Raw genomic sequence first — 22551 nt, forward strand, 5'->3', positions numbered from 1 at the left:
TCTTTGCCTCAAAGTGTCTGCTAGAAACGTAATTGCTTAGACACCATTGAAATCACCTATGTTTTCTAGCAGAGAGTGAGGCAAAGAGAATAAAAGTCAAGTAAAGCAGTCAGACTGGCCCCTTGGGGACTCTTGAGGCCATTTCTAGCCTCCTTATTTCTCTTCTTAAGCAGGTAACTGCTGGATACTGCAGATGCTCAGTTCTAAGTAAAGAGTGGGTGAATGCAGCTTGAAATAGCCAGGGATCTGCAGTACTAGTAAAGCAACAGAGTGACATGGACAGAGTGATAAGGTTGCAAGACTTAAAATCCATGGATGAAACCACATAAAACAGGTGCCTGCAAACCTGTGGCCCAAATCTGGCCTTCTGCCTGTTTAGGTAAAGAAGTTGTATTGTCAGTTTTTGTTCTATAATGGCAGAGTTGAGTAGTTGTGGTAGAGACCAACTGGCTGCAAAGACTAAATTATATATTGTCTGGCCTTTTATAGGGAAAGTAGGGCAACCCATGCTCTAGAAGTAAGAGTCTGCTTCAGATGAAACAGATATGGTGTAAGAGTCCAGATCTCCTGAAAAACTGAAAGACCTGAAGTCTGACTGTCTCCTACCTTTCCCTTAAACAGTGATAGCATCAGTCATGTTATAGGATTTCCGCAAACTTAGAAATGTGGAGTAATCATTAGGGCTCTGTCTGAAATGAAGCTCCTCTAGGGAAAAATTCAGCAGCTGTTGGAAACGCTGTGCAATAGTTAAAGACAGGAAGTGAAGAAGTATAGCGTACGGTGGCAGAGCTCAGGATAGAGAAGTTAGCTCAGAGGTACACGGTTATCTATAACTGGATTAGAGCAGGGGAGCATGGGTGAAAGGCTTTCTCTTTTAGAAAATGTGATGGGCTCTTTGATGACCACAAATGGTCAGAAGTTTTAGAGGTTCATTTACAAGTGACATATGTACCAACGGTAAGTGCCCATCATCCATCCTCCCTTACGCAACAGCATCTTATCCTCCCAAGATTCCCATCCTGCTCAAGTGAACTGAAGTGTCACTCATCTGATACCTGGAGTGGGAACTGGTAAGTTTTGGGTGGGATCCTCCCAGAGCCTCTTGTATTTACATTGAGGATTCTTCTGAGACCCACAGGACTAGTGTTGTAATGTGGAATGGCCAGAAATATGGAAATATGGGGCCAGATGATTCTATCTGGTACAAATTCTGCCACACTGTGGCAGGTGTATAAAACTGACCCCACTAGAAAGAAATAGGGTTTTAGAGAGTTGTTCTCCTCTGTATCTTGCTCTTAATATACTTTTTATAGGCTTCTATTGTTAACCTTCTATAAAACCATCTATTCAGTGATTATCTCTCTCAATTGCCAATGCCGGTGGTGTGGGGGGCATCAAATCTTTCTTTGAGCAATATTTCATAAAATTCCTAAGAGTCCTTGCTAGAGTTAACTTATCTGATACAACTCTTGACTCTCTCACATTGGATTCAAGCAGCTTATGCCCATTCAATACCAGTTAATCAATGGCAGATAATAAATACTCAGCATGAAATATCCAGCTATCTAAACTTAGATCCTCCTTTGTGGTAAGCAATGCCTGAGGGGATATAGTGCTGGGGGTAAATGGTTGACTAGGTGTAGGAGTGAAGGATGGAAAAAAAGATCATCTTTGTCCAATTGGGGTTTGTGAATTTGAACAGCCAGATTCATAAACACATAGACCTTAAGTAAAATAGCACTGTTCTTGGAACCAGAAGACCTGACTGGTATTTTCTATGTGTAACTAGTGGACCCTTCCTTTCCTCGTCTATCAGGATATAGCAAAGAAAATGATGCTCGCCCTGCAAACCACATCTGTCACCACCATGACATTGTAAATAAGGTCAAATGAAATAATGTCTAGGAAATTTCTCTGCAAGCTATAAAAGTGAGCATGCACAGGATTAATATTAAGGGCAATAAGCAGCCGGAAACTGAGTAGAACTTCCAAATACACAGAATAATCGGTCTGCTTTTCAGTGTGGGTTAAGGGCTCTGAACAAGGTGTTATACTAGAAATATCTTTTCCACCTTCACCTATGCTACCTAAAATTCCACCCTTTTGAAATACCAAACCTTCCAGGCTAACAAACTGCATATTTGAAAGTATGTCTGTTCTGATGGAGAGGTGGAGGAATCCTGGGAGAACCTTTCTAAGTGAGAAAAAGTCTTTAGTAATACGATGTGAAGGAAATTAACAAATTTGGACTCTTTTAGGGTGTTCCCTAGGCCAGCCTCCAATACACTGAATAGGAGGAACTCATGCTTGACTCTAAGCAGCGTTTATGAGGCCAGTCAAGTATATGTGGTTAAGTTGATCACTGTAGCTTTATTAGTAATTGGGAATTGAGGTAACAGAGGAATTTTTAGCAATGAGTGAGAGTAGATGAATTGTCTTATTTTTCTTTGTGTCCCTGGTCAAACATAGTGCTTGGTACACCCGGGACTCTTCAAATGCTAGTAGAAGGAATGAATGAGTGAACACCAATTACTGAGTACAGGCAGTGGAATAAAGAAAGAGATAAAGCATATTTTTTTCCTCTCTGTGAATTTCTTACTACTCTTATAATAAGGTCCCTGCCTCCTTTGAGCTAATTGCATTACTACCTACCCCATTTTATTTTTGTGCATTTACTCTTATTTGTTTTCTTTGGTCTAACATTTAAATCTCTTTAATACTAATGTGGCATTTGTGCAGATTTTTCTTTATGGATCCTTTTTTTCCCCCTGTGAGATCAGAAAAAGATGTTGAAATGCACAACTGAAGACAGATTATTAAGGGGCCTTTATTTACCTTTACAAGAATGAACAACTAGAATCAAGAATGTATGATGAGGAAAGGGTAGTTTCTTCAATAAATAGTTAGGAAAACTGGATATCCACATACAGAAGAATAAAATGGGACCCCTGTCTTACACCATATACAAAAATCAACTCAAAATTGATTAAAGACTTGAACATAAGACCTGAAACCATAAAATTCCTAGAAGAAAACATAGGGGATAAGCTCCTTGGAAGTGGTCTTTGCAGTGAGTTTTTGGATTTGACACCAAAAGCAAAGGCAACAGAAGCAAAAACAAACAAGCAAACAATCAGAAACAAATGGACTACATCAAACTAAAACCTTCTGTACAGCAAAGGAAACCATCAACAAAATGAAAAGGAAACTTATGGAATAGGAGAAAATATTTGCAAATCATATATGTGTTAAGGGGTTAATATCCAAAATATCCAAAGAACTCATACAACTCAACAGCAGGAAAAGAAACAATCCCATTAAAAATGGACAGAGAACCCAAGTAGTCATTTCTCCAAAGAGACATACAAATGGCCAACAGGTACATGCTCAACATAGCTAATCATCAGGGGAATGCAAATCGAAGCCACAATGAGATATCATCTCATACCTGTTATGATGGCCAGAGATAACAAGTGTTGGTGAGGTGGTGGGAGTATAAGCTGGTGCAACCACTGTGGAAAACAGTATGGAGATTCCTCAGAAAGGTAAAAATAGAACTACCATATGATCTGCTCCTCTACTTCTGAATATATATCCAAAAGAAATGAGAACAGAATATCAAAGAAATATCTGAACTCCCATGTCCATGCAACATTATTGACAATAGTCAAGATATGGAAGCAGTCTAAGTGTCCATCAACAGAAGAATGGATAAAGAAGATGTGAGATATATATAAAACTCACACACACACACACACACACACAAAATGGAATATTACTCAGCCATGAGAAAGTAGGAAATTCTGCCATTTGTGACAATATAGATGAGCCTTGAGGGCATTATGCTAAGTGACATAAGCCAAACTAAGAAAGACAAATACTGCATGGTATCACTTATATGTGGAATCTTAAAGAAAAAAGTCAAACTCGTAAATGTGGAAAATAGAAAAGTGGCTGCAAGGGGCTGGAGGATGGGAGAATGGGGAGAGGTTGGTAAACAGGTACAAACTTTAACCTGTGAGATGAATAAGGTCTGAGAGTCTCATGTAAATAATAAAGTGACTATAGTTAATAACACTGTACTGTAAAATTGAAATTTTCTAAGAGAGTAGAACTTAAATTTCTGACCAAAAAAAAGGTATGCGAGGTGATGGATATGTTAATTAACTAGATGGGAGGAATCCTTTCACAATGTATATGTATATCAAATCACCACGATGTACTCTTTAAATATCTTACAATTTTATTTTAATCTCAATTTTATCTCAATAACACTGAAATTAGAGAAAGAATGAATGTCTACCCATTAAAAAGATTTGCAGAGATGTCCTTTCATTGGTTAGATTAAAATTGGGCATACAGCCTTCAAAATCTCATCCAAGTTTAAGCTTCTCTGATTCTTGTTGTCTGGGGAGAGACATTTTTTTCTTGAACTGTCTTTTTCAGATAACTGTTTCATATTCATCAAATGGTTGCAGATTTTTAAACTTTGTGCAAAACACTTTTGCAGTATCTATTTGAAAGTGGCTCAATACACATCATACCTTCCTCATGTCCCACCCCATTGGCAGATCATTTTGGTCATTTTTGAGACAGTTTATTCTTCTTCTTGAGTTTGTGAGTTAAACTCTATCCTTTAATCACTCTGCCCTCTTATGAAATAAGAAGGTGAATTGTTAGAATAGTTGTGATCCATCAACTGTATTTCTTTTGGTTTGCTGAAGAAAATGTAGTTGTTTACATTGATGAATAGCACTAATTGGGTAAAATAGACTGGTAGTGCTGAGCTAATACCTTTAAGTGTCTTGTCTTAGGCAATTAATATTCCCTTGCCACACATACATTTAAATAGTTGGAAGAAAGCCTTGTGTTCTTGACTCCTGTCAGACTTAACGAATGATTTTGTCAAGTCATTCCTTTCTGCCCTGGTTGATTGATAGCTAAATTTTGGTCTTCTAGCTTATGTAAAAAGTGTTAACTATGCCTTTCAGCTTGTAGGCAAGGGCATTTAAACCATTCTAATAGTCAATTTACAGAGGAATTACATTGCCTGTTTACCGGAGGGGTCAAAAAATTGTGCCCCTATTCATCAGAGACACAAATCACAGGGCTCATGAGCTAATGAAGGCAGTATTTATGAGTCCCTGCACTTGCTGGATGATACCAAGTTCAAGGTGTCCCTGGTCCTGGCTGCTTAGGACTCTGGCTCTCAATTTTGGATGTGCCTTTGCTCATGGACTATGTAATAGATAGATATATTTAGGATGAATATGATTTGATCCTAAAACTCTTAAGAATGAGAAAAAAACTAGAATGCTAGATTGTCACAGTACTAACCTTCATCTGCACCTTTCAAAGATATCTCTATAATAATGCAAATCCATTCTAACCTCTGTCACCACCTGGCTTATAGATTTTCATACATACCATAATTACCATCTGAAAGCAGGGGAAGTGAATCCCAATCATTTCTGGGAGGACTCTCACTTCTGTTGACTTGAGCCTTTGTTGAGAATCTGACAATTTACTGTTTTAAAACACTTCAACAGGGCTTCCCTGGTGGCGCAGTGGTTGAGAGTCCGCCTGCCAATGCAGGGGACACGGGTTCGTGCCCCAGTCCGGGAAGATGCCCCATGCCGTGGAGCAGCTGGGCCCGTGAGCCATGGCCTCTGAGCCTGCGCGTCCGGAGCCTGTGCTCTGCAACGGGAGAGGCCACAGCAGTGAGAGGCCAGCATACCGCAAAAAAAAAAGAAAAAAGCACTTTGACCAAAAAGTTTTAATAAGATAGTTACATAAAAGCAAGTATGACCCATGAAGATGTTTTTGCAGTAGACATATCTTGACCCATGAGTCCTCCTTTTTTTTTTTTTTTCTTTACAGACTCATAAAGCCCCAGGAAGTCACAGAGTCTCATAGTGAGTATACAGGAGGTCCCTTTCAGCTCCTGGAATGGGGATTCATTAGGACTCAGCATCACTTCTTCCTCTGGAGGGACAACTTACTCCCTCTTGGGATATCCATCTGCCCCTGGGTCTGTTTCCCATCCTCTCTACTGGGGTTTTCTTTTTTTTTTTTTCTTTTATTATCCTGGGGGAGTCTTCTAGAATTCTTCATGCACTTCACTCATCATCCAGAAAGCTGGATCACGTATGTTCCTGGAATTTGATGCACCATCAGTATCTATATACCTTTGCTTTCCGTCAATAATGTATGCAAAGCTGGAAAAATTTAGACAAAGGAGCGGTTGCATATACTACTAGTTCAGAGCGTGAACTCTGGGGCCAGCCTGGGTTCAAATCCTGCCACTGCCACTTATCAGCCATGTGAATATGGACAAGTAACATTCAATTGCCTCAGTTTCCTCACCTATAAAATGGAGAAAATAGTACCCAGGTCTTGTCAGAGAAATAACTGAGTTATTCCAAGCATTTAGAACAGTGTCTGATACAAAATAAGCATTAAAGTCTGCTAATATGACATACTAATTTTCCCCAATCCTTTCCTGCTCCCCCTTTTGCCACCTTTTCTCCATGGCCCACTGCTGCAATCCACTTCTGCCTTCTGCATTTACCCTCCATTCCACCAATCTCTCTTTTGCTTCCTTGTATTGCCTCAAGTGATTATGGGCTCCATGTTCTGCTAACATTTTTACCAGCACTAAGGAAAGCTGCTGTACATGCTGAATTGAGGCCATCTGGAGATCCATGATGACCCAGGACTGCCTGGGATCCTAAGGCAGTATTTCATTCTCCCCATGAAAGGAATTGCCCTTGCCTACTGTGGAGTAAGAAGGGGACTTTGGTATGGTGCTGTGCATACTGGGACAGAAAGTGGAGCCAGCAGAAGGAGCCAAGTACCTGCTGCTATTCTTCAGGATGATCCCTGACCAACCCTTCCCTGTCCTAGTCCCCAAGACTTGTGTTTTCAGTACAATTTCAAACTAAATAATTTGTTAAATCTATACAAATAAGAAATTGCAGCTGTGATGTTTTTAAACATAGCCCAGAGCTTACATGTACTGTTACATATACATGTACTGTTAATCCAGCACTTTTGGCCAAAGAACTGAGTTAGAATGACACCAACCAGTCAACTGATTGATCAGAAATTTATTTTGATGGTGTCTCCCCCCAAAAATGGTTCAGTGACCACAAAAACTTATTCTAGTTTAATATGTATATTATCAGTCATCTCTTGTCACAGTAGTGCAGTATAATATCTCAATGGCATGCAGAAATAGCATTTGTTGCTCAGTAGTCGAAGATGGTCACCTTAGTCAAGCCTTTTCACGTGTATGGGTTCAGTTGCTCTTCACTGACCTAAGATGGTCTTGATGGGAATGACTGAGGTGACTTAGTTCTATTCCACATGTTTGTCTCCCTCCTCCTGGGACAAGCAGTCTAGCCTAGGCATGTCCTACTCATGAGAATGGCAGACTAACTAAACCAAGCAAGTCCACTGGACCAAGCAAAGTCACCCCTGCATGCATCATAATGGTCAACATCCATTGACCCTAAGCATGCCACATGGCCCAACTCAGAGCCAGAGAAGGCAGACAATACAGAGTTACATGGCAATGGGCTTGAGTAGAGGAGGGTGAAGAATGGGGCCATTCATATAACAAATCTACTACAGTTATCTACTCAGTGCATTTTAATCCATCAGCAAGATATGTATCAACTGTTATCTTGACTGCATCAGCACTCCTAGAGGAGAAATCTAGAGGGCATGGACTGTTTATCTGACTAAACTAAACCATCATGTGTTTGTTATTTAGGGCCATGCACATTGGTGTTTCTAATGATGACAGTTGTGCTTTGAATTGATTCACTAGGGCCTGAACTGGGGAGAGGGGTATATGGAGAAAAGCATGAAGCCTGATGAACTGTTCTTCTTCTTTTTTTTCCTTTTTTTAGAGGAGTAATTGGTTTCATTAAGGAAAGAAGCTGGTATCCCAATTAAAATGATTTTGCTTCACAGAAGATAGTGCCATCAGGATAATGAATAGAATGACCAAAGGATTTTATGTGTTTCTCATAAAGAAAATAAAATAAAGGGGAAAAAAAGTGATTATTCTCTGAGCGCTCTTGCACAAGCTTCATAGATATGCCTCTGCTCCCCCCACAGCTGCCCCCACCCCCATCCCAAACTGTGAGCAGTGCTGTCATTACCAGTGCACTGTGTGCATTGGCAGCACCTTAGCTTATTAAAGTGGTTTTGGGTGGATTACTGCACTGACTGATTACCTTAATTGACCTTCAGACTGGCTAAAATTTGCCTGACTTAATGAGGCTTAATTCTTGTCAAGCCCCTAGGCTAGATGGCTCCTGGCCCAGACACTTTGTTGTTTTGATATTTCATTTTTAATAACAATTACACCCCAAAGCTTAAGGAAATATGATAAAATGTGTCAGTGATTGTGAAGAGCCCAGAGCAGCTGTATCCATGGAAAGATTTAAGGTTCAAAGTTTTGAGCCCGTTTAAAATCACGATCTACCCTGAATTTGACCTTGATTGGTGTATCTTACATCATTGCAGTGAAGTGAATACTATTATTCTTAACAAGATTTTTCTAAACATCTGTCTAAATGACAAGACATGTTAAAACAATCAGCCACTTCTTAAATATCATGAGCCCAGCCTAGATTTGGGTGTTAACTCTTATTTCTGAAAAATCAAGATGGCACTGGATTGTCAGATGCTCGGAGACAATTCCACCTAAAGGTTTGCATGCAAAAACACTTAAATTGCAGGTAAGATTCAGCAAAGAAAGCTTTCCTTCTGCAGAAGAAATAGGATTTATTGGCATTAGGTATCTGGAACACTGTCCTAAGAAGGATTATGAAATGGTATTTGAGCTCAGAATAAAAGAACACTGATTGATTAGTCATGTCTGGTGTAGGCATAGCAAGGAAATGTGGCAGTATACTTGCCATTCCTGTCCCAGACCATAGTTTCTGATATTGTTCCTTACAGACAACCCTTCACCTTTAATTTTTTCCTACAAATATATTATTTTTTCCACCTTCCACCCATGCTTGAGTACCTGAATTATTATTCTACCAGATCTATTCTTTATTGGCCATTTTTTGGTTTTGAGTCAGCATCTGAATTTCTTTCCTATGTTTGGGGAATTCCTCATTATATAAATTTTGGTATATAAGAAGCTAAAATGGCCAGAACACTTGTTTTTACAAAGTACTTTCCTCCCAACACCTTCCTCCTTCACCCTTGCAACTAGATGTTTACACATGACCCAGAGTTTGGGTCTGTATTTCACTCAGATAAAAATCAGTTTCATTTGCCTAAGACTTTGCATCAGAAGCTAATGACATAAAGACACAGTGTCCTAACAGTATTTTTATAAATTTATTTATTTTTTAATTTTATTTTTGGCTGTGTTGGGTCTTTGTTGCTGCATGCGGGCTTTCTCTAGTTGCGGCGAGCAGGGGCTACTCTTCGTTGTGGTGCGCGGACTTCTCATTGTGGTGGCTTCTCTTGTTGTGGCACACGGGCTCTAGGCACGTGGAATTCAGTAGTTGTGGCGCGTGAGCTCAGTAGTTGTGGCTTGCAGTCTCTAGAGTGCAGGCTCAGTAGTTGTGGCGCATGGATCTAGTTGCTCCGTGACATGTGGGATCTTCCCAGACCAGGGCTCGAACCCTTGTCCCCTGCACTGGCAGGTAGCTTCTTAACCACTGCGCCACCAGGGAAACCCTGTCCTAACATTTTTGTATTCTGTTCTTTCTTTCAACTAACAGGAGAGCTTTTCTGCTTAAACCTTCCAAAATCAGTTTCTAATGCTTGCAACTAAGAAGTTAACTGATACGATAAGTCTTCTAGGGCGGTGCTCTTCAAACTTTATTGTGCATAGGAATCACCTAGGCTTTTTATTAAAATGCAGATTCTGATTGAAATGGAAGTCTGGGATGGGCCTGAGGCTTGATTTTGTAACAAACTCCCAGGAAATGGCAATGATACTGGCCTGGGGCCCACCTTTTATGTAGGAAGAATCAAGGGAAGGAAAGGTAGCCTAAAAGAAGACAGAATTGGCAGGAAAAAAAAGAGATCTGTTTCAACGTGTTCTAGTTAAGTTAGAACAGACCAACTACTATAACTAATAAACTTCAAAATGTGCAACAGCTCCAACAAAATAGAATTGCATTCTTAATCATGTAACAATACTGGGCCAGTGACAGAACACTGGGAAGCTCTCCTCCATGTATTCAGGTGTAGGTTGATTGGGGGGAACAGGGGTTGTACACCATCTTCAATTCATGGCTTCCCAGGTCACCTTGGGGTCACGTCTGTATTCCATCTAGATAAAATTGGAAAAGTGTGCATGAGAAATGTTTCCTTTTTTTTGAAATTTTTAATTATAAAATAAAGCATAGATACAGAAATCCACACACAATAAGCATTATCATTATGCAAACACTCTTGTAACCACTACCCAGGTCAAGAAATAGACTTTGCCAGCCTCCGTAGAAACGCCTTTTATATTTCCTGCCTCCCTCAAAAAGCAACATTATCCTGACTTTGAGAATGCTCACTTCCTTTCCTTTGTGGTTTTATCACTCTGATATTCATCTTCAGATGATATAGTTTAGGTTTGCCCACGTTTGGGGACTTATTTTTTAGTCTCTTAATCTGTTGCATCCCCTTCCATCCCTTTCTTTTGCTTATAATCTATCTGTTGAGGAACCCGGATGGTTTGTACTGTAAGGTTTCTGGAGTTTGCATTTAGCTGAATAGATATGTGTGATGCAGTCCCATATGTTATTCTGTCTTCTATATTTTGTGTAAACCACCAAGGGGATCCAGAGCTTCTACCATGTTCAAGTTTGATCCCTTTGGCATCACCATACTTGAGATTGTGCTGTTTCATCAGAAGGCACATAATGTCTGGTTCTCTCTCTCTTTTCTTAAATTGAAGTATAGTTGATATATAATATTATATAAGTTACAGGTGTACAATATAGTGATTCACAATTCTTAAATTGTTGTATCTTTTTTGTGATGTTTTCAACCACTATTGTTCATTGTCTGATGTCTTAATTCATTAAAGGTTGCAAAATGGTGATATTCTATCATTTTGCCTTCAGTTATTAAGTGGACTAAATTTATAGACAGACATTTTCCTCGTTACAAAGACTTTCAGTTCATGTAGGAAAGGCAAGATGTATTCTTGATTCTTCCAAGATAAATGAATTGGTTCTTTGTCATCCTCTGAAGGTGACCAATTAATTATTATTATTTTTTAGTCATTATAAACTCATTTAAACATATTTGATGGGTTTCAAGACACTGGAATTTTTATTCTTTGTGACGTTTAAATTGTCTAGTCTTTGGCCAAGTGGGAGCCTACTGAGTTATTTTTACATGACCCTAGTAGTCTTTGATCTCTCTTTGCTGTCTGGTATAATAAGATATTTCAGGCTATTTGTATATTTCTAGCCCCAAAGAAATTGGAATCAACCATTTCTCTAAGTCCTAGTTTGGTTTAGGGGAAAATTGTATTTCAAGATGTTCATTGCTACTGGGCTGGCCATTGTTCTTAGACCTTTTCATTGGACAGAACTTGGAAATTGTATGTGTGTGTATGTGTGTGTGTGTGTGTGTGTGTATGTGTTTTCACTTTAAAATCTCATGTGTTCATACTGATATTTCTACTTCAGATCTAGGATTACAGGGTTTTTCCTTAACCTCTTCTATATTACATCGTCTTTCTTCCACACCAACACTTCTGGTTAGCAAGAACACAGGAGATGAGAAATAAACTTTCATAACTGTGCTTTATTTTACCTTGAAACACAATAGTGTTAGAATAGCAATCTTCATACTACCATTATAATTAAAATTACATAAGATAGTTAAAATCTTTTCACAAAAAATATCCTATTCCCTTTCTCTTTTCACTTTTACCTCTTCATTGCCAGAGCATACTTCCATTTTATATTATACTCTCTCCCATTTGACTATCCTATATTCTTAGTTCTATAAACATGTATATATTGAATGCTCACTGCCAGTACTTATGTTATGTTTTTCTAGATATTATGTTGATGTTTTTCTAGTTATTTTGCCAGGTAAAGTTCGTTCTCTAACAGATTCCCTAAGTCTCATAGCAACAATATTTTCTGAGTTCTTGCATGTTGATCAAATTTGGTCTGTGGCTTATATCCTTGAAAGTCAGTTTTGCTGGTTATAAAATTCTTAGCTCATATTTTCTTCCCTTGAGTATCTTAAATATGGTATTTCATTTTCTTCTGGCAAAAGCTTTGCTGTTGAAAAGTCTGGTCATCATCTGATTTTCTTTCCTTTATAAGTCACATGCTCTATTTGCCTAAGTACATAAGGATTTGCCCCTTTTTTTTTAGAATCCAGTTTTCTTGGTTGATAGTATAGGTCACTCTTCTCAAGTACATGATACGCTTTTTCAGAAAATAGTTTATATATATATAATATATATTTCTATATAGAATATATATTTCTACATTGAATGTATAAAGAATATAATTTATATATTTTAAAATAATTATATAAAATAAATATGTAAGTGATTATATTTATATAATAACACTTTAATTGAAAATTTTATATATATATATTGAGGAAAACTTTCATGAATTAGAGTTCTTAGTATTCTTTCTGTTTTCTTGCTTTGATTTTCTTCTTTAGGGACCTCTAGTAGCCATAAATTGAATTTTCTTTGCCTATCTCCAATATTTGTCACCTTTACTCAAATTTTTTAAATCTCTTTTCCAAAAATTTATTTTGGGTAAAAATTTTTCCTTGTTTTCTCTTTTTATTTCTCTTGAGGCATTTGCAATTGTGTTTATTCATTCTTGTTTAGTCTTCAAATGATTTTTCTTTTATTTATAATTCTTTTCTGAGTTTCATGACCTCATCCTATAATTTCTTCTTTTTCTAATTTATGTTCTTTCATATCTTGCATCAATTTTTAGTGTATTTTAATATGTTTGAAATAGTAGATTACAGTTTTAATTTGTTTTACAGGCATATTTTTCTGGCATGCTTTTAGTTTGTGTAGAGATGATATATTTTTCTTATAATAATTTTATGTGAGTTTTGACCTTGATGATTTCAAGTTGCTCATTTTTATGTGAACTCAATCTTCCTGAAGGTTTAGACAGAGGCTAGAAGAGCAGATGGGTCTTCTAGCTTCACAGAGCTCTCACTCCTGTTACTTTTGTGTAACATTTAAAAGTACAGTGGCTTAGACACAAAATGACAAATACTGTATGATTTCACTTATATGAATGTTCTAGAATAGGCAAATTCATAGAGACAGAGAGTAGATTTATCAGGGGCTGGGAGGAGGGAAGCATGGGGAATTTTTGCTTAATGTTTATACAATTCTATTTGGGGTGATGGAAATATTTTGGAACTATATGATGGTGTTGGTTGTACAACATTGTGAAGCTAATTAATGACACCGAATTGTACACTTAAAAATGGTTAAAATGGAAAACTTTATGCTATATATATTCTACCAAAATAAAAATTTTAAGATTAAAAAAAACAACACAGTGGCTTGACTGGTGAGATAGCTAGCCTGGCTCTGACAATTGTCCCCACTTTACCTGGACTTTCCCTTTCTTTTATCTCTGTTGTCCCCATCCAGTTCAATTTTGATTTCACTCCCAGTAGTTTCTCCTTCATGAGGGTCTCTGTCCTGGAAGAGAGCCAAGCCAGGTCAGTTTCAAGTGTCCACTGCACTGTCCCTTTCAGAGTTTTTCATAGTGGCTTCTGCTACTTGCCACCTTACGATGGCAGGCAAGTTATTTAACTTTTCCAAGTCCCACTTTCTTCATTTGAAAAACTGGCATAAGACTAGTCCCTATCTCATAGTATTGTTGTGAGGATTAAGTAATGTAATATGTAAAGATCTTGGTTAACCTTAGTTGTCTGACACATCATATATACCCAGAATATATGAGCTCACCAATAAAAACATTATTCTCAAGCAGGAATTTAACACACCTTGCTAAATGAGTAACTAATTAATGTTAATTTTCCATAGGCTTTGTTATATTTTATATGGTGAAATGTCCAACTCAATCCAGAGTTGAACCAAAACTAAGCTACACATACACACATGCATACTTTATGGTAATTAGTGCAAAAAGGAACCGAGATTTGTGCAAAATTCTCCTCTGACCAATGATAAATATGTATGTGTATCACCTTATCAAAAGATTTGCCTGAATACTCCTGAATAGGAATATTTGTTTGGAAAATATACACATTGTTTATCATCTTCTCTCGTATTTACTTGTATTTGGGGTGTTTTTTCCCTGTATACATTCTGACAGTTATGAACAAAGCAGCACTAAGGTAATTGTTCAGTACACTTTCATTTCATTTTCATGCAGCTGCCCTGCTTCCCATTTTAACAATGTGGGAATGATGTGTAATTATGCACTGTTAGAAATTTGGGTATGTTTATTCTAACTTACCCTGAAGAATAATTGTCAGTACTTCTTTCTGGAGCACAGCAACTATATCATCATGGCACCTGGGCAGACACATTTTTGATATCGTTAGATGTTTCATGTTTCCACCTCCATTAAATACAAACAGTGGATCTATAAAGGGTAGGAGACTGCAGAGCGGTAAGGTTTTAGGGTGGCTTCAAGGCCCAGTTCACCTAAAGTTCTCCCCACCTGTTGAATGATGCCTAGATTTCTCCTTTTTCTAAAGAGCGCAAGTTTTTGAGCTGAATCAAGATTCAAAACCTGAAGGGAGACATTTGGCCAATGAAGGATGAGAGCAGAACTTTGATAAGGAGAGCCTATAATGTAATGAGCTACAGGCCATGTGTAGGTCAACTTTCAAGTTGACCTACAATACAGTTAATTCAGAATCATTCATCAGTCATATCTCTTTGCATTCCTTTGATGTGATAAGCACCAGCAAGATTAAAAAGAGAGTTGGAACGTTATGCCTGTGGACCATGAGAACTGGGACTTTAGAAAAACTATTTCCAGGCAGTGATATAATTCATATGGCTAAATGAGTAATACGCTCAAATAGACAATTCCTCTGTTCCTTAATTGTGTGTGTCTCTGTTTTTGTTTTCACTGTAGCTTCGGAAAGCAGTGATGGATCACATATCTGATTCCTTCTTGGAAACCAACGTCCCTTTGCTAGTTCTCATTGAGGCTGCAAAAAGTGGGAATGAGAAAGAAGTGAAGGAATACGCCCAGGTTTTCCGCGAGCATGCCAACAAGCTGGTGGAGGTAAGTCAAGAGAGGCCCAAGACTAGAATTTATCAGTGGGTTTAATCTCTACATGTCTCTTGGAATTTCAACAGGCCATCCTTCTATGGTTTTCCTGGATCTTTCTTTTATTTTCTGTTGACTCCATCCCTTGCAAAGGAAACAGGTTTTCAGTAATCTCTCCTCTCTGTATTAGACAATTCTAAACGTGTTCTGAAACATGTCTGCTAATTTTCCTGAACAATAAGCAGAGGCTGAAACAGGAGCAATAGAAAGGACCCTCCAAAGTTCTGAAGACCAGGTTTGATTAGAGGGAATAGAATTAAAATTGCCAAAAGGAGATTTAAACACTGTTCCCTTTTCGTCCCCATCTCCACTCCACTCACCTAAGCCTGGATTAGCTGGCCACATTATGAACATGTAAAAATCAATCCCCCCTCCCTATAAGAGATGTCTGAACTCCTGGTGAAGGATCTTGGGGCAGTAGTAGGAGTGTAAGTTCAGGTCCTAAGTATATTCTCTGTGTTAGAGACATCTGTGGGAGTTGCTTTATAAATGCAAAATTGTGCTGTGTGATTTTGAGAAAAAATATTGTTCAGGGGAAACAAAATAAAAGTGAAATGTTAACCAGACTGCCTAAATCTAAGAGTTGAAAACCAACAGCTTGGCAAAGGTTGGATTGAGTGATGTGGGGCTACATAGAAAAGAGAGATGCTGAACAGGAAATGTGTGTGATAGAGAAAAAGAGTCAAGGAGGGCAAGGGTCCTGGCAAATTAAGGGAATGGTTATCAGAGCCAGGTTAAAACTTTTTCAGGGTCTGAGTACTTAGAAACAACAGCAAAAACAGCAACAAAAACTCTGGTATAGCCCCACTGTAACTCAAAAATAAAATAAAATTACTCAAAACTGCAGACAACTTAAATGCAAGCTAAAAATTAAATAAATTACTTTTTATTTTCTTTGGATGGCAAAATTAAATTCTGAATAAGTTCATCAGATATGGAATCCTCTCCATTTTTCTTGCAGTGAGTGATGGGGTTGTGCTCCAATTTAATTGTGCCCTAAGCATGTGCTTGGTTCACTCTTTGGTTAATCCAGCACTGCTGTCGCTTCTGGGGCTGAACACTCAGCCTGCAGGAAGTCCTACATCAAGCCTCGAGGAGGCCCCTGGTCCTCTAGGACACAGGCTGAGATATCACCCATGACAGCAGTTGGCAAGCTGAACATGCAAAAGCTGAAACTACTAAAATAAAACCCTTGAACTTCCTACCATAGCTCCAGTGTCTTGAGGTGACACCAGACTAGAGCTAAAGATAGGGTCATACTTATAATATCAAGACAGTCTTTCTGGCTCTGTCCCCACGGATGGGGCAAGCACCCTATTAGTCTTCACATTCTACACAGAAATTCCAAGCTCCAAACTGGCCATTGAAGAATCCAGAGTCTTTCCAAGGTTGCCTTGGAAGTTCTGGCCCTTTCTGTTATTTTGAGAAAGAGCAGGTAAAGAAGGAGAAAAAGGGGTAGAAGGACACAGAGAGGAAGAGGAGGAAAGAAAGAATGCTGAATGAGTGCTACAAAAGTTTAAAATATTTGTATGTAATAAATAATAATATTAACCTACAGATACATCATCCCATACATATAATCACAGTATTTACATGATAACTGCAGAATTTATAGAGAATGTTAATTCATAGTGTCGTAGGCATTAAGGACGAAGCAAAGGACATGACTTCAAAGTTATATGATAAACATCTCCTACTTTCAGTCCTGTCAGTGTCTTTCTGTAATTCTGTGTGTAACCTCATTTGTAGATGATGTTTGAAGTTCAAGCTTGATTCCCTGTGTAAATGTGAGGCCAGGACCAAGTAGCCCACTCGTCTACTCTTTCTCCCTTCTCCTGTGATAGACCTGGACACACCCACCATTTCCCTTCATCCCATCTGTAGGTTTCACTGAAGGGGAATCCAGCCACTCTGGGTGATCCTTGATCCACAACTTGTGCCAGAAGCAGCAGCTTCATGTCTTTCAGACTCCACATTTCAGACCGTTGCTGATTTGCTTCCCTTAGTTGTTCCTTTCCTTCCCGCTGTGTGGTCACTGCAGCAGCATTTTAGAATTTCTTGATACCCGGGAGGTGCCATGGCTAGGGTATGCACTAGCCTGTGTTTGATTAGAGGTGAACAGGAATTGAAAACATTTCTGTAGCTTATGTACTTCAAACAAGTGCTTCATTGCTGATGCATACATGTAAGAAAACTTGAGTGCTGGGCTGAGAGTCACCATTTTTCCATTTTGAAAGTGTCTGTATGGACTTGGGCACTTTTCTGGGCCTTAGTTTTTGTGTCTATAATATGAAAAATTTGGTTGATATATTGATTTTCATATCCATTAACTTGATAAATTCACTTACTAATGCCAAATTTTGACTGTAGCCTTTAGGATTTTCTGTATACACAATCATGCTGTCTGAAAATTATGACAGTTGTATTTCTTTTTTTCCAGTCCTTGTATCTTGTTTATTCCTTGCATTATTGCACTAGCCAGATGTTCAGATCGATATTGTGGTAATAGATATTTCTGTTACTTTTAGATCACAGTGATAAAATTTAAATATTTTACCACTAATTATATTGATTGTTCTAGATTTCTTGCAGATACTTTTAGTAGATTAATTTAGTTGTCTTCTGTTATTCCTTCACTAAGATTTTAAAAAATCATGAATATGTATAAAATTATACCAAACAAAATTTCTGCACATTTTGAGACAGTTGTATGATTTTTGTCTCCTTTATTCTCCTTCAGAGGTATCAAAATTATGCTTTCCCTCAAAAAATGAGTAAGAAATTATTCTATCTTTCTGTTTTCTGGGAGTGAATGAATGTGTAAGACTGGCATTATATATTTTTTTAAATATTTGGAGGAATTCACTGATATAGCAATCTGAGCCTGGGTATTTATTTGAGGGAGATTTTTTAAAGTACAGGTTCTTTTTTTTAAAACCTAAGACTATTTAAATTTTCTATTTCCTTTTGGGTCAGCTTTGGTAAGTTGTATTCTAGGAATTTATTTAAATTTAATTTTGTAAGTTTTCAGCATAAAATTGCCCATGTCTTCTAATTTTTTTTAATGTGTGAGAATTTGTACTACTCTTTCTTTCTTTCTTTGTTATTCATTCCTCATATGGCTAATTGGTGTCTTCTCTTTTTTTTAATTGATTAGTTTTGTAAGAGTTTGATCAATTTAATAATCTTTTCTAAAACACAGCTTTCAACTTTGTAGATTTTGTTTTTCTTTAAATTTTATTTATGCTCCAATCTTTGTATTTCTTTTTTCTGCTTTCTTCTGGTATAACTTACTGTTCTTTTTCTAACTTTTTGAGATGGATAATTATATCATTGATTTTTAACCCTTCTTATTTTAAAAATATGTGCATTTAAGGCTATAAGTTTCTTCCTAAGCTATACTTACATCTGGTTATTTTCTACTGACCTAATTTTAAGCTCACTCATCTGTGTTCAATATGCTTAAAACTGATCTACTGAATTCAATTTTTATTTAAGAATTTCTAGTTGATTCATTTTTTTTTAAATGATTCCAGTTCTCTAGTATAATTCATTATCAGGTCATCTCCTTTAAAAAATACATTAATCAAGGGTTTCCCTGGTGGCGCAGTGGTTGAGAGTCCACCTGCCGATGCAGGGAGACAGGTTCGTGCTCCGGTCGGGGAAGATCCCACATGCCACAGAGCGGCTAGGCCCATGAGCCATGGCCGCTGAGCCTGCGCGTCCGGAGCCTGTGCTCCGCAACGGGAGAGGCCACAACAGTGAGAGGCCTGTGTACCGCAAAAACAAACAAACAAACAAACAAAAACATTAATCAGAGTTATTTTAAAAATCCAAGTCAAAGAACTCCAATATTTGGATCAATTTTGTTTCCGTTTTGTGGTTGGCCCACAGAGGGCAACTTTCCCTGCCCCCTGAAATCAGCTTGCATTTCAAGACTGATGACACAACAGCAGCCACCAAGAGGGTATGAACAGCTCTTTTACTCACATAGTGGGACTTTCTAGAGAGAGCAGAGCAGGTGCCCAAGCCAGTCCACAGTGGCTTCAGCAAAGAGATGAACAGGTGCTTTTGGTCTTTATCAAGCTGTGGGGCTGGAGTCAAGATTTCCACGGAGGGGCTGGATCTTGAATGTTTCTTCAAATTTCCCTACTGGCATCCAAAAAAGGTGGGTTTTCCTATCAGTTTGCCCAGTTGTGGAGCAAGAGGAAAAGGGAGAAGAGTGAGACTTAAACACTGTCAGCAGTCAAATATTCAAAATGGAGTTAAGACTCTTTATAATTCACCTCTGATGTTTGCCTGGTGACTGGAATGTGCCATGTTTCATTTAATTGAATTTGTACTTGTTTAAATAAGTGATTATGGAGCCTTTTAAGGCTTTCAAAATGGAGACTTTATTATGGTGACTGTTTTTATTATTTGATTTTATCTTGATTATTATTATTATTTATTTTTAGTACACTGGGTAATTTTTGATTGAATGGCAAACATGCTTATGAAAAAATATAGAGGGTCTGTGTCTTCATCTATTCAGGCTGCTGTAATAGAGTACCACAAACTCAATGGCCTGTAAAACCAGAAATATATTTCTCACAGTTCTGGGGGCTGGGAAGTCCAAGATCAAGCCCCCAGAATAGATGTGTTTTGGTGAAGGCCCTCTTCCTGGTTCATAGCTGGCAACTTCTCACTGTGTTCTCACATGGTGGAAGGGGAGAGGGATCTCTGTGGGGTCCCTTTTATACACTATCTGGAGAAAAACATGGTCTGAAAGGATACATGTACCCCAATGTTCATTGCAACACTGTTTACAGTAGCCAAGACATGGAAACAACCTAAATGTCCATCGACAGATGAATAGATAAAGAAGATGTGGTACATATATATATATAATGGAATATTACTCAGCCATTAAAAAGAGTGAAATGGACAATGGAGATTGTCATACTGAGTGAAGTAAGTCAGACAGAGAAAGAGAAATATTGTATGATATCGCTTACATGCAGAATCTAAAAAGAAATGATACAAATGAACTTATTTACAAAACAGAAACAGACTCACAGACTTAGAGAACAAACTTATGATTACCAGTGGGGAAGGGTAGGGGGAAGGGATAGTTAGAGAGTTTGGGATTGACATATACACACTGCTATATTTAAAATGGATAACCAACAAAGACTTACTGTATAACACAGGGACCTCTGCTCAATGTTATGTAGCAGCCTGGGTGGGAGGGGAGTTTGGGGGAGAGTGGATACGTATATATGTATGTCAGGGTCGCTTTGCTGTGCACTTGAAACTGTCACAATGTTGTTAATCGGCTATACTCCAATATAAAATAAAAAGTTAAAAATTAAGAACAGTAATCTCATTCATAAAGATTCCACTTTCATGACCTACAAAGCTCTCAAGACATCACCTCCTAATACCATCACACTGGGCATTAGGATTTCAATGCATGAATACTGGGGGGACACAAACATTCAGACCATAGCAGTCTAGATAATGTTTTCTCTATCCAGAGAGAATTCATCCTGTCATCTGAAGGGCAGCAGAGAGGCAAACCATCTCAATTCAGTCAAGTGAAGTGGATTGAAGATAGTCTATACTCTTTCTGAGGTCTAGTCTGCCTTTCATTTTCCCTAGTCCTATGGAATTGTCTTCCCAGATGCCAACAGAGAATCAGATGTATTATTTAGTATCCTGCCTCATCTGTGAAGCATTTACTCCAATTTTTGTTTTCCCATCATCATGATTTGCTTTTAGTATGCCTTCAGTGTGCTTTTTGACTGTTGCTATTGTAACAATAGGCAAAAACTGTGGAAGAAAACTTGCAGTAAAGGGCCAGTCTTTGAGTCTCCCTTCTCCTATGGGACTTTAGCTCCTAGCCTTTGCTCCCTTGGCTGTCCTGGACTCCAGTTTTTGCCTCCTTGGCCCTATGAAATTGCTGAAAACTCTAAAGAATTATCTTCCTCTCAGCAACTACCTTCTACCTGGCATCTCAGTTTCTCTTTCCATACTAAGAATTAGCAAATCCCTGGGAGGAAAAGTGAAATGCAGAAAATTGCGTCCCTCTCAACAAGCATCTCTTTTTGATCTAGTCTAAGTTTTAACTCCTTTGGCTGCTGTCCCATACTTGCAAGGGAATTATTTTTATTCTGCATTTCTAGTTGTTCTCAGCAGGAAAGTGGGTCTCTTACTGGCTTCTCCTTCATGGCTGGAAGTGGAAATCCCCGAGAGAGCTGGTTTAGATAAATTTGTGGGGTGTTTTTGGTTGTTGCTAATATTTTTAGTCAGAGATTTCTTTATTCAATAGAATACCATACCTCAAATAAATATATAATCAATACAACCAGTTCTGACTAAATTGAAATCTCTGTGCCTTGCCCACTTCCTACAGTTCCTTTACTTCAAGGGTCTGCTTCCACCAAACACAACCTCACAATCCTTCCAGAACACGTTTGATCCCCGTTTGGGAACCTCTAATGGATCTATAAATTGCCATTAATGTAAATCATATAGGAATTATATATCAGATAATTTTGAATGAAGAGTGCATGAATACATGGAATTATCAATCTATAAATTAATGTTGGCAGTTTTGGTCCTTTGACTATAGAGTTTCATTATTTTATGTTCAGTATTCCACCTATTTTTATGTTTTTTTTTCTTATATTTGTGTGCCATTTTCTACCAGTTTGGTATTTGCTATTCACAGATTAATGCGATAAAGTAAATGGAAGGTATCAAGCCTATTGTATAATGTTATAGTTTTTAGAAAATCTTCAACCAAGATAGTTTAAGTGAAAAGAAAATATTTGCAAAACATGAATGGGAAAAAATAATGTAAAGTTTCATAATTGCCTTAACAAGTGAAATTTTAAGGTTTTTTTCCCCACAGTGTTTGTAACATTTAGTAAAGACTAGGTAAATTTGCACCAGAGTTTGTTGATTAAGAGAATTTAACAGGTCAACAATGATGCTTTGTGAACTATAGTATCAGCCACTATAGGAAATACCACGAGTAGAACTAAATTTTAAAAAATTTTAGTCATTTTTCCTCATCTCCAGAATGCAGGTAACTCATCTCCTCTGAGGGTAAGCTCAGGGCTTCAGGGTGGGGCCGACTCTAAGGGTGTGCGGAGCTGATCAGAGCACACCTGCTGTACCTCATGCCCAAGCCTTCTGGAGAAATGCAATGCAAATTATGGCAACTCAGTACCAAAGTAACATGGTCTCAGTAGGG

The 22551-nt window shown here is 37.9% G+C and overlaps 1 protein-coding gene across 4 annotated transcripts in view; it reads left to right on the forward strand.

The window, feature by feature from the left end:
- Positions 1-22551, forward strand: part of CTNNA2 (catenin alpha 2) — a gene marked incomplete at both ends in the record, with an annotated part of 1036807 nt that overhangs the window by 790987 nt on the left and 223269 nt on the right. For all 4 annotated transcript variants that reach the window (XM_082672515.1, XM_082672516.1, XM_082672517.1 and 1 more), the window contains one exon: positions 15111-15263. In XM_082672515.1, the coding sequence (XP_082528641.1) occupies positions 15111-15263 (153 nt within the window). The remainder of the gene's footprint in view (positions 1-15110; positions 15264-22551) is intronic.

The sequence above is a fragment of the Grampus griseus genome, assembly GCF_964374135.1.
Source record: "Grampus griseus genome assembly, chromosome: 15".
Lineage (NCBI taxonomy): Eukaryota > Metazoa > Chordata > Mammalia > Artiodactyla > Delphinidae > Grampus > Grampus griseus.